This window comes from Taudactylus pleione, unplaced genomic scaffold (genome assembly GCF_031769625.1).
Source record: "Taudactylus pleione unplaced genomic scaffold, aTauple2 ptg000145l, whole genome shotgun sequence".
NCBI lineage: Eukaryota > Metazoa > Chordata > Amphibia > Anura > Myobatrachidae > Taudactylus > Taudactylus pleione.
Genome location: NW_028284547.1, coordinates 2992283 through 3005227, shown reverse-complemented (window position 1 = coordinate 3005227; position 12945 = coordinate 2992283). Strand labels below are relative to the sequence as shown.

Sequence of the window (12945 nt, the reverse complement as noted above, 5' to 3'; positions counted from 1 at the left end):
TGGTGGCTCACACCCAGTGGCTCCTCGGTAATGTCTAAATCCCCTTCCTGGAGAGGACCCTGATGTCACCAGTCAGTATCCAGCACCATTCCCTACCATCCAAGTGGGCATAGAGGGGGAATTTAGGGGTCTATTTACTAAGCAGTATTAGGAGACAGATAAGAAAGTGATAAGGTGCCAGCCAATCAGCTCCCAACTGTCATTTTTCAAACACAGCCTGTGAGATGGCAGTTAGGAGCTGATTGGCTGGCACCTTATCACTTTCTTATCACTTTTCACTGTGTCTCCTAACACTGCTTAGTAAATAGACCCCATAATCTTGTGGCAAGCGTAGCGAGCAACCGAGCCTGCGAGGGGCCAACTTTCTTCTTTAAGTGGAGACAACTTACTTGTTTAGCTGGCCTTAATGGGCATGACACTGCACTTCCATCCTCACTCACGTCACTTCCAGGTCCCTAGCATGAAGGGAAATAAGCTCTACCGTGGCTCCTCGGACTGAGGGCCTGATTCAGACCCGGTCGCAAGCGTTGTGTGCTCGCAACCGGGTCGATGGTGGATAGCGACGGGCAATCCGTTGCTCTGGGTCTCGCACCAAAGGGGGCGTGCTGTTGATGTTGAGTGACAGCACGCCCCCTTTGGTGGGCCGGGCGGGGGGCTGGCTGCCCAGACGGAGGCGTTCCCATGAGAATGCCTACCGTCTGGGGGCGGCCCCACTGACATCACAAGTGATGTCAGTGGGAGAGCTTTCGGCTCTGTTAGAGCCGAATGCTCTCTGTGGCTTGCGGCCACGAGACCCTACCACAAGGGTCTCGTCGCAAGCCCGATGGTCGCGATGGTCTTGACCGTCATGACCATCATCCTGGCCGCTCGCATTAGCTGTGGGTGGCAACCCACAGCAATGCGAGCGGCCAGGAGGCCGCTCCATAAAAAAAAAGCCCGGCCCTGATTCAGAGCGAGCGCTCTGTCAGAGCGTCCGGCTCTGAATCAGGGCCTGATTCAGCAGCGCGACATCATGACGTCACGCACGCTGCGCTGGTCCGGCCTCCCTGTGTTTGCCGGGACGGTAACAGCTAGATCCCCTTCCACCTTGCTAGTCAGGAGGATCTCTGGCAGCAATCGTCGTGCCAGGTTCCTGCTTACATTACACAGCAGGTAGTCTGCAGAGGAAAGGGGGGCACATGAACTTTGCTTCCAGAATTGCTGAGGGTTTGGGGCCCCTTAGAATCTTGGGACCCGGTTCAAGTGTACCCTATGTTCCCCCCCTGTTGCCTGGCCTGGCCATATCGAGAGCTGCCGCTAGCGGCCGGTTCAGGGGGTGGGGCCGGACTGATGACGTGATTACGCCCCGTTCCTTTCATGGAAAAGTCCGCGATGAGGTAACGGGGCTAAATGATGCAAACGCCATTTAGCCCCGCCCCCTCCTCACGGACCCGTAAATTTCCTATTAAATCTTCCCATCCTGTCCACTTCACTAGAAAGTGGGCAGGATGCGGGAGATCTACCTATACTTCTGGGGGTGCGAGGGGCTACCCGAAAAATCGGGAGCCTCCTGCGACTTCCGGGAGAGTGTAGGCAAGTATGATATAGAGATTACACAGGGAGTTACATAGGGGCTACATGGTGTGATGGGAGTTATACAGAGGTTACACTGGGAGTTATATAGGGGCTACATGGTGTGATGGGAGTTATACAGAGGTTACACAGGGAGTTATATAGGGGTTACATGGTGTGATGGGAGTTATACAGAGGTTACACAGGGAGTTATACGGATATGACATGGTGTGATGGGAGTTATACAGAGGTTGTTACATGGTGTGATGGGAGTTATACAGAGGTTACACAGGGAGTTACATAGGGGCTACATGGTGTAATGGGAGTTATACAGAGGTTACACTGGGAGTTATATAGGGGTTACATGGTGTGATGGGAGTTATACAGAGGTTACAAGGGAGTTATACGGATATGACATGGTGTGATGGGAGTTATACAGAGGTTGTTACATGGTGTGATGGGAGTTATACAGAGGTTACACAGGGAGTTATATAGGGGTTACATGGTATGATGGGGGTTATACAGAGGTTACACAGGGAGTTATACGGATATGACATGGTGTGATGGGAGTTATACAGAGGTTGTTACATGGTGTGATGGGAGTTATACAGAGGTTACACAAGGAGTTATATAGGGGTTACATGGTGTGATGGGAGTTATACAGAGGTTACACAAGGAGTTATATAGGGACTACATGGTGTGATGGGAGTTATACAGAGGTTACACGGAGTTTTATAGGGACTACATGGCGTGATGGGAGTTATACAGAGGTTACATGGTGTGATGGGAGTTATACAGAGGTTACATGGTGTGATGGGAGTTATACAGAGGTTACACAGGGAGTTACATAGGGGCTACATGGTGTGATGGGAGTTATACAGAGGTTACACTGGGAGTTATATAGGGGCTACATGGTGTGATGGGAGTTATACAGAGGTTACACTGGGAGTTATATAGGGGTTACATGGTGTGATGGGAGTTATACAGAGGTTACACAGGGAGTTATACGGATATGACATGGTGTGATGGGAGTTATACAGAGGTTACACAGGGAGTTATACGGATATGACATGGTGTGATGGGAGTTATACAGAGGTTACACAGGGAGTTATACGGATATGACATGGTGTGATGGGAGTTATACAGAGGTTACACAGGGAGTTATACGGATATGACATGGTGTGATGGGAGTTATACAGAGGTTGTTACATGGTGTGATGGGAGTTATACAGAGGTTACACAGGGAGTTATATAGGGGTTACATGGTATGATGAGAGTTATACAGAGGTTACACAGGGAGTTATAAAGGGGTTACATGGTGTGATGGGAGTTATACAGAGGTTACACAGGGAGTTATAAAGGGGTAACATGGTGTGATGGGAGTTATACAGAGGTTACACTGGGAGTTATACAGAGGTTACATGGTGTGATGGGAGTTATACAGAGGTTACACTGGGAGTTATACAGAGGTTACATGGTGTGATGGGAGTTATACAGAGGTTACACAAGGAGTTATATAGGGGCTACATGGTGTGATGGAAGTTATACAGAGGTTACACAGGAAGTTATACAGAGGTTACATGGTGTGATGGGAGTTATACAGAGGTTACACTGGGAGTTATATAGGGGTTACATGGTGTGATGGGAGTTATACAGAGGTTACAGAGGGAGTTATATAGGGACTACATGGTGCGATGGGAGTTATATAGAGGTTACACAGGGAACTATATAGGGGTTAATAATAATAGTAATATGAGTAGTTCAGTCATTGTGATCTGTCCTCTCTCTCTCTCCCCTCTGATATAGGGTGGGATGTCTCAGAGTTTCTGGGCTAAGCCTCTGGCTGGAGGGCTTCTCATTCTGATTATCAGTATTGGTTATTCTGAAGGTGAGAAACTCGTCCTGTATAATTGTATCTGTATTTCTGCCACCATATTCTGCTCTACTGCACAGTACCCCTCCTTCTGTTCTGTATCAGTGTCTAACGTTCCCCATACACCAGGAACGGATCACCGCGACCCTGCGGAGCAGAGATGCCAGGTTGCAGGATCGGTGAAATGTTGGATATCACTGATTTGCTTATCACCATCAAAATGTGATCGTGATTTGCAAATCGCTGATATTTAACATGGAGAATTTCACCGATCCTCTTACGGATCACAGAACGTCGAAGACCGCCGGTCAGCATTTCCGACTGGTGGATCGGTGATTCTGATCCCATCGCATGACCACGCAAGCTGTCTGTAGGTGTATGGGGGCCTTAATTCCCTGCTTCCGTTTATATTCTGCATTCCTTTTCAAATGTACAGTAACATAATTGGATAGTGCAGACGGTTTAAAATTCAGAACATGGGGCGTACTACATTCAGCGCCACTGGCAGTTTGCATTATCATGGGAGCATGCCTGCGGTCCAGGTCCTCTGCATAGCTCCTCTCCGGCGTTGGGGACTGTGCGGGAGGCGGTGGCTGCGAGGACTCTCCGGGAGACTCCCATTTGGCTCTGCATCAGCATGTAGGAATGGAGCCGAATAGAGACATGCTCACATGGTATTGCAAACAGCCTGCGGCACATATGGTAGTGCACCAATGTCAGTATACGGGAATCCGGAAGCTGGCGCCGCCGATGGCAGTAACCCCGTGTTCTCAACTTGAACTCCAGTCACATGTTCTAAAAAATACTTTTTTTCTAACTGAAAGGTAGTCACCATGTCGACCTTTACAATTCATTGCGCCCAATCCTAGTAGGTGCGAGTTTGTTTCATGAGGCTCGCAGACATCGCACGGATGCGCGCACCTGCGAAATGCGAGATTCAATTAGAAATGCCAATCCACGGGACTCGCTGTGAGGTTTGCGCGACTTTTCTACAAATTGCAACCTGGGAGAAGTGCATGAAATGTGGGGAATCCACCCTGGACCCCAGAAAACAAGTGAGATGGCAGGACCATATAGAAGGCTGATAGTGGCCATAAGGAAAGTACTGGAGGTTTTTAAAAAGTGTCAGATGGGTGATTTTTGCACTAGGTTAATGCCGACAGAATAAACCCAGCCCGTGCCACCCACCTGGAGGAGTTTCACACTTGGAAACATTGGTACCACTGGGGCCAGGGAAACTGTGTCAGAAGACACAGCCACTGGCCTCAATGCACTCAGCACCACAGCCACTGGCCTCAATACACTCAGCACCACAGCCACTGGCCTCAATACACTGAGCACCACAGCCACTGGCCTCAATACACTCAACACCACAGCCACTGGCCTCAATACACCCAGCACCACAGCCACTGGCCTCAATACACTGAGCACCACAGCCACTGGCCTCAATACACTCAACACCACAGCCACTGGCCTCAATACACTCGCACCACAGCCACTGGCGGGTGGCTCCAGATCCCCACTATGGGGGAGAAGTATCGAGTGTTGGAGTGAGATAAAATCAGCTTCTAACTGTAATTTCAAAGACTGTGCTGGATAAATGTCAGTTAGACGCTGGTTGGTTGTTTTGGGCAACTTCTCCACTGTATCCCTCTCCAATGTTTGATACATTTCCCCCTATACTTGAGGTACATTTCATATATTCATTCATTTCTGTGCACGACACTCAGTGCCGTTCCTTAACCCGTTAGATGCTGTGTCTGACAGACACTGTTCTGGTTCCGCAGCTGATAGTAATTACATTATTTAAAGAGTAGTACTGGTGCATCGTGCCATAGGCCTGAAGCCCTGCAGACCGCCAGCCGCCAGACTCCGTCCGATGTTACGGCACAAAACACAATTTCCATTCATTAAGGGTGTTTCATGTATTAATAATTGCGGCAGTGCATAGGTGTCAGACGGTAGTCCCCGGTCTGCAGAGCATATCAGCCCCTTTGCAGGAGATTTCTGTGACATCTCCTGCATTAGGCTATTAGTACACAGGTTTTCAAACTCATCCCCAAACAGTGCATGTTTTCCAGGTCTCCTCACAGAATCACTGTGAAATAATTAGCTCGACCTGTGGATCTTTGAACATGTGTCATTGAGTAATAAGTACACCTGTGCACCTGCTGGGTGACATGGAAATCATGAATTGTTTGCGGTCCTGAGGACCGAGTTTGAGTACCACTTTATTAGTACATAAAAGGGAAACGTAAAATTTAGCACTTTTACTTGACTTTTACGTGCACTGGGAGTTAACGTATTCATCGCCACAGCAGCACTGACCGTTAACCCCTACAGTGCCGCGTCTTCGATGCCTGGAGCCGACTCCCCAGCCACGAACCCACGCTGCAGTTGAGTGTGTAAAATCTCTACATTTGCTACTGACCACGAATGATCAGGATCAAAGAGTTCGGACAGGCTATTGGCTTTCTGCCCATATTCAATTGCCAGCGAAATGCCGAGATCGGCGAAAAGTTCTCGCCGGTGACGTCATTTTGCCAGGCGAGAACATTTCCCCCGTATTCAAGGGCAAAGAGTTTCCGCCGGTGCGAAAAGTCTGCGCCTTGTAACCAGCGGACAAGATTCGCCTCTGATAGGAGGTGGAAAAAAGTGCAGTTTTGGGGTGCAAGGTTGAGGGAACACCCCTGCAGCCTTGGGACAGTCCCCCAAAGGTAAACTGCATCAAAAAAATATTAAAATATACTTCAGATCACCCCAAAAAAGTACTATCGTTTTGGGGGCGAAAAAAAAAAACTAAGTTGGGGTACATACTTAAAAACTAGCGAAATAGACTCCAGGGGGTCCCCCAAGTATGCCCAAGCTGTTTTTTTGTTTGCAGGTGCTTGCTGAAGGTGTGTTTTTTAAAAAATTTTAAATACGCACTTTAGCGTTTTTTAACCATGCTTGCACCCATTTTCATGTACCCCAAATTTGCTGGGACTACTCATATTTGCAAAAAAAACCCCTGCTAAATACTATTCTTCACCACTTGTGCAAAGACACTAAATAGCACCTATTGAGACTATTCAAGTACCCCAAATACCTTCAGCAGGGATATTCGGGGGTATCCATAGTGATCCCCCATGTCAGTACATCTTTTGGGGGGTGTCAGGCTGATTTCCCCAAATCTGACAGTACTTTTCGTCAATCTCAGTTTCGCCGGGACGCGTTCTCGAGTCCTTTGCAATTGAATAGGGCGAATCGCGGGCAAAACTGGCGATGACGGTGAAAACTCCGGCATATGAAAACTCCGGGACTTTTCGCCGGCAATTGAATACGGCCATTAGAGTTAATTTGGAAATATCAATTGTATAGAATAGTATTCTATGACAGAGCTGATTCGGAAATGTTTCCGCCACAGGGTCTGCTATGCAACTAAAACACTACCCACAAGTTCCACTGGTCATTTACAGTTCTATGCCAAACAAAGGTTCATTCAGTGTGTGTGAAGATGAGAGATTTTTGGATGTCACAGGATGTATTTTCCTATTGGATGAACCGTCCAGGTCTTGTGACATTTCTCCCTTGTTTTGCCCGAAACAGGCTTTGACGACTTGTGTTCCTTTTGCTGCTTCCTACAAGGCAAGATAGAAGATCTGAATTGCACGTGGAGCAGCACCCAGCACACCGCCTCGCTGCAGAGTCTCACCAAGTAAGGAATGTACACACATGATAGACACACGTGATGTATTTGTAGTCACGCCTCCGAACCTTCCAGAATTAAAAATGGAGACAAAATATAGCATGTCCCAAGTCATCACAGGCAGCAGCCCAGTTTGCCCCTCCATGTCTGTTCTAGTTATGGGTCTCACCCCCATTACTGATAGCCACTCCCCCTTCCACCTCTTCCCTTGACCCTATCCCTTCACGTCTCCACCGCTACCTCTCTCCTTGTGTCTCTTCCCATCTTGCCTACTTCCTCAATCTCTTCCTCTCATCTGGCACTGTCCCTTCTCCATTCAAACATGCCCTTGTCACCCCCATTTTTAAAAAACCTACCCTTGATCCTAACACTCTCTCCAACTACCACCTCATCTCTCTTCTCCCTTTTGCCTCCAAGCTCCTTGAGCATATTGTCTACAACCGCCTTACCACCTTTCTTTCCTCCCACTCCCTCCTTGACCCTTTTCAGTCTGGCTTCCATTCTCTCCACTCCACTAAAACTGCCCTCACAAAAGTCTGCAATGACCTCCTTGCTGCCAATTCCAAGGGCCACTACTCTCTGTTCATTCTCCTTGACCTCTCTGCTGCCTTCGACATTGTTGACCACCCTCTCCTGCTGCAAATCCTTCACTCCCTTGGTCTATGTGACACTGCCCTCTCCTGGCTGTCCTCCTACCTCTCTGACCGATCCTTCTCTGTCCCCTCTCACAACTCCTCTCCCCCCCCCCACAGCCTCTTACAGTAGGTGTTCCCCCAAGGTTCTGTTCTTGGACCTCTCCTATTCTCTCTCTATACGTCCCTCTCTAGGTAAACTCATCCGTTATTTTGACCTCCATTATCATCTCTTTGCTGATGATACTCAGATCTACCTTTCCTCCACTGACCTCTCCCCCTCTCTCCTCACTCGTATCTCCAACTGTCGCTCTGCTATTTCTTCATGGATGTCCCAGCGATTTCTTAATCGTAATATTTCTAAGACTGATCTGATCATTTTCCCACCCCCCAACATAACCTCACTTCCCACTATTTCTTTAACAATTGATAGCGCAACTATCTCTTCTAGCCCCAAAGTGCGCCGTCTTGGAGTTATCCTGGGCTCATCCCTCTTCTACAAATCACATATCCAGAGCCTCTCACAGTCCTGTCGTTTACATCTCAAAAATATTTCCAAGATCAGACCCTATCTCACCCAGGATGCCACTAAAACCCTCATACACTCACTGGTCACTGGATTACTGTAACCTCCTCCTATCTGGCCTCCCCAACTCCCATCTCTCTCCTCTCAAGTCTGTGCTCAATGCTGCTGCTCGGCTTATCTTCCTCTCCAAATGCTCTACATCTGCCTCCCCTCTCCTACAATCCCTCCACTGGCTCCCCTTCCCTTTCAGAACCCAATTCAAGGTTCTCACACTTGCTTACAAAGCCCTCACCCATTCCTCTCCCATTTACATCTCTGACCTCATCTCCCTCCACTCTCTTGTCCGCCCTCTTCACTCAACTAATACACGCCGCCTCTCATGCCAACTGATTACTTCCTCCCACTCCCGCCTCCAAGATTTTGCCCACGCTGCTCCCCACCTCTGGAACTCTCTCCCTCTCCCCATCAGACTCTCCACCTTTCTACAATCCTTCAAACGGGCTCTCAAGACCCACTACCTCATCAAAGTCATCCAGCTCTCATCCTAACTTGCTGCAACATACTGCTTCCTCCCTGTGTACCCCATCTGTGTCACACCTGTTTGTCTGCCCCTCCCCTTTAGAATGTAAGCTCTCACGAGCAGGGCCTCTCCCCTCTTGTGCTTCTCCTTAATTTACTTTCATCTAGATCTTAACCCTCGCCAGGGCACCTAACACTTGGTTGCTTACGTTCTGTTGCATATCTAGGTGTTATAGTCACTAATGAAGCAATGTATATTATCCATGTCCTTGTCCTGAATTGTATTTTACTGTAAGTCACTTGTCAAATTATTTGTTTATGTACTGTGTAAGGCGCTGCGGAACACTTGTGGCACCATATAAATAAAGGATTATAATAATAATAATTTACCTGAGGGAACGTGGCCTGTCCCGTAAAAATCAGGACTGTTGTGTAGGCGCGCACATAAAATACACTCGCTGATCTGGGGGGATTTATCAGTGCGTCAGTGACTACATGGATATAAGTGAGTGAAGGTACCAAATACTGTTCCACTACATTCCAAAACATTAAATAAAAAAAAACTGGTTCCCGTGATTCCTGAATGAAAATAGTAAGATCATTTTGTAGCAGCTAATATGTTATGTTCTTTAATAAATATATCTTAATTTTCAGACTATCTAATTTACAAAAAGTTCTATTTGTAAGGAAATAGTATGGACTGGTAGCTAATACTACAGAGATACTTTAGTTATTGAGTCATAACAAAAGTATGGGAGACCCACAGACCAGTCATCGAGCGCGCCTCCTCCTATAGTGACAATGTGGGGCGCACCGCGAGGGTACAAGCACAGAGGAAGGAGGAAACCCCTCTTGTTGTCAGTCATCATGCTCAATTAGAGGCGAAAAGCCGCGATCGGCAAAAAGTGCGCGGTTTTAGCCACTTTCCGAAGTATCACCCTATTCAAGCGAAAACTCCATAGGCATAGACAGGCGAAAAAGTTTCTCCACCCAGAGGCAGGAGAAAAGATGTGCAAAATCCCTATTTTGGGCTAAAAAAAAGTGGGGACTTGTTTGAGAACCCTTTTCCCCCCATGCCCCCCCTAATGACTAATTAGGAAAAAAAAATTATAAATATCTTTCACCCTAAAAAAGACATGTCATTTTGTGGGTGAAGATGTAAAAAATTAAAATGGGACTAAAGTACTGGGACAGGTATTTTGGGGTGATCTATGGATGGGACAGGTATTTTGGGGTGATTTATGGATGGGACAGGTGTTTTGGGGAGATCTATGGATGGGATAGGTATTTTGGGGTGATCTATGGATGGGACAGGTATTTTGGGGAGATCTATGGATGGGACAGGTATTTTGGGGTGATCTATGGATGGGACAGGTATTTTGGGGTGATCTATGGATGGGACAGGTGTTTTGGGGTGATCTATGGATGGGACAGGTATTTTGGTGTGATCTATGGATGGGACAGGTGTTTTGGGGTGATCTATGGATGGGACAGGTATTTTGGGGTGATCTATGGATGGGACATGTATTTTGGGGTGATCTATGGACGGGACAGGTGTTTTTTTGGATTGCAGGAGGCTGCAGCAGGAGTATTTTTAACATTTTATTAAATCTGCACTTTACAGACACAAAAATATACTAGCAGTGTACCCATTTACATGTACCCCCAATTTAACTACAGCGATTATTTTACACAAAAGACATTGCTTTATATCATTTTTCCACACTTATGGAAATATGCATATAACAGCTCTTTGACTCAATATAAGATCCCTAATTACATTTATTAGGGCTATTAATACCCTTCTATATTGATTCCCCGGGTCAGTTGGGCTTTTTAGGGAGTACAGACGGATTTTCCCCCCAAAAAAACCTGTCTTTTTCGGCATTTCCGCTATTCGCTGCATTCGCACATATGCGTTTTCGCCTGTTTTGCAATTGAATAGGATGAAAAGCAGGAGCGCGCATTGTGTAAGTAGGCCAAAACTTCATCTCAAAACCGGCGAATGAGGCGAAAACACTGCACCTTATCGCCAATCTTGCTAATTGAATATGGGTCTCAGTCTGTGGAGTAGGACGCGCGTCCAGGGATCAGCCTGTGCATGGGTACCATAGGGTTCCAGGTGTCCCCTGCCGCGTCCCAGCTCCCAATAGCGCCTAAGGAGCCTCCCCACAGGGCTTAGTGACATGGGCTTTGGTGACACACATCACTGGGAGCTTCCTCCTGCAGTTGTTATGTGCGGAGCGTGGGCAGTGTCTGACAGTGGAGCCTAAATAGGTGCATGGGAGGGAGAGGTGCGACCCTACCTCTTCTGTAACACCTGCTCTATGCTGTTGGACCCCATGCTCCTCACAGCTGCAAGAGGAAGCTGATGGTGATATGTGTTACCGTGGCCCCTCCTGCAGGAGGTGGTGATGTGAGATGTTGGGGCGAGGAGGTGGTGCATTGTATGGTAGAGTTAGGAGCGCTGGGCATTGTACCACCTGAGACAGGTTCTTCAATGATTTTATCCGTGGGAGCCACCTTGGTCCATGCCGCGGCGCCGACCCATTTAATTAAAGGTTTTGAGATTTCAGTGTTACCTAAAGCAACTTTTGTTACATTTTGTATCAAACCTGCTACGGACGCCCCTCTTGGACCCTCTGGTAAGTTTACGTGAAAGCAGACTCTGCTTAGCCTCTAAACTTCCTTCTCATCGGTGGATCTTAGACAACTTTCTCTGTCTCCTCCTTTAGTCCTGAGGATCCCCCCCATCATCTCACCCTGCAGCCTGGTCAGAACTGGCTGGTGATTCCCAGGGAGAACCTGATTCATTCTCACCGGTATCAGCTGAGAGTATCGGGTGGAGACAAAGAGGAGACCTTGAACTTCACCTACAGTCATGATGGAGAGAATGGTAAGGAGGTGCAGGGGGGGAAAGGCACCATCTCCGACTGTTTTTTTTTATCAACTATAGCAACCAATCAGATCCTACCTATTTTATAGACTGTGCTTCATAAATGTTACTTCAAAGCTGATTGGTTGCCATGGGCAACTTCTCCACTGGTCCACTTCACTAAGGACCTCATTCAGACCCGCTTGCAAGCGCTATGTGCTCGCAAGCTGGTCGATGGTGAGGGCCTGCACTGCGCGTGCGCAAGCCCCGGAGCGAGTGACAAATGCACTTGCTGCGGGGCTCGCTGCAAAAGGGGCGGCTGTCGATGTTGATCGACAGCTCGCCCCGTTTTGTAGGCGGGGTGGGGGGGTGGCCGGACAAACGGAGGCGTTCCTGAAGGAGCGCCTGCCGTTTGTAGGCGGCCCTACGGACATCACCAGTGATGTCAGTAGGGAGCTTCCTGCTCTGTTAGAGCAGGAAGCTACCTGGGGCTTGCGGTAGACGAGACCCTACCACAAGGTCACCCACAGCTTAGCGAGCGGTCAGGAGGCCGCCTTTCAAAAGAAAAGCGGCCGCCCTCATTCAGAGCGAGCGGCTCTGAATGAGGTCCTAAGTTTTTCACTGCTTAATAAATAAACCCCTGAGTCACAGAGATCTAAATATACCCCCACTGACACCCTGAGCTCAGCCGCGTCTGTCCAAACTGCCTGGGAGTAGCAGATGGGGGGAGATACCAACCAATCCGCTTCTAACTGTCACTTTACAGGCTGTGTTTGAAAAATGACAGTTAGAAGACGATTGGTTGGTACATGGGGGTAGATGTATTATAGCGGCACTTAACGGGATCTTGCAAGTATCGCGAGATTCCCGCGTGGAGCCCTGGAGCCGGCAGCCGCCGCAGCAGGGACAGCGCTGTCCCTGCTGTGGAGATAAGGCAGCGCCAGGATGTAGCTGTCGATAACGACAGCTACAGCCGGCCGAACGGTCATGCGTTATGACCGTTCGTACATGGCCCTGCCGTCGGCGCTGATATCTTGTAGATAGCAGCGCCGATAATGACAGGGGCGCATAGCGCCGATGTCATTTACCGCCCAGACCCCCGATCATACATCGGGGAGAAGCGGTATCAGCGCACATAACGTGCGCTGATACCGTTTCTGGGCTTCTTACATCTACCCCATGATCTCTCTCCACTTTATCTCTCACCAAGCTTTGGTACATCTACTCCCCCCCCCCCCTAGTGTCGACTGCTGATTGTATTTTGACTATGAAAATTTCCTC

General features: G+C 48.3%; 1 protein-coding gene across 5 annotated transcripts in view; it reads left to right on the top strand.

The window, feature by feature from the left end:
- Positions 1-12945, top strand: part of IL27RA (interleukin 27 receptor subunit alpha) — a 73443-nt gene that overhangs the window by 15043 nt on the left and 45455 nt on the right. For 4 of the 5 annotated variants that reach the window (XR_015878523.1, XM_088473964.1, XM_088473962.1 and 1 more), the window contains exons 2-4: positions 3358-3439; positions 7013-7121; positions 11525-11685. Coding sequence is in view for 4 of the 5 variants with exons in the window: in XM_088473964.1 (XP_088330090.1) it covers positions 3364-3439; positions 7013-7121; positions 11525-11685 (346 nt within the window). In the remaining variant the exon portion in view is untranslated. The remainder of the gene's footprint in view (positions 1-3357; positions 3440-7012; positions 7122-11524; positions 11686-12945) is intronic. The other variant, XM_088473965.1, reaches the window with a different exon arrangement.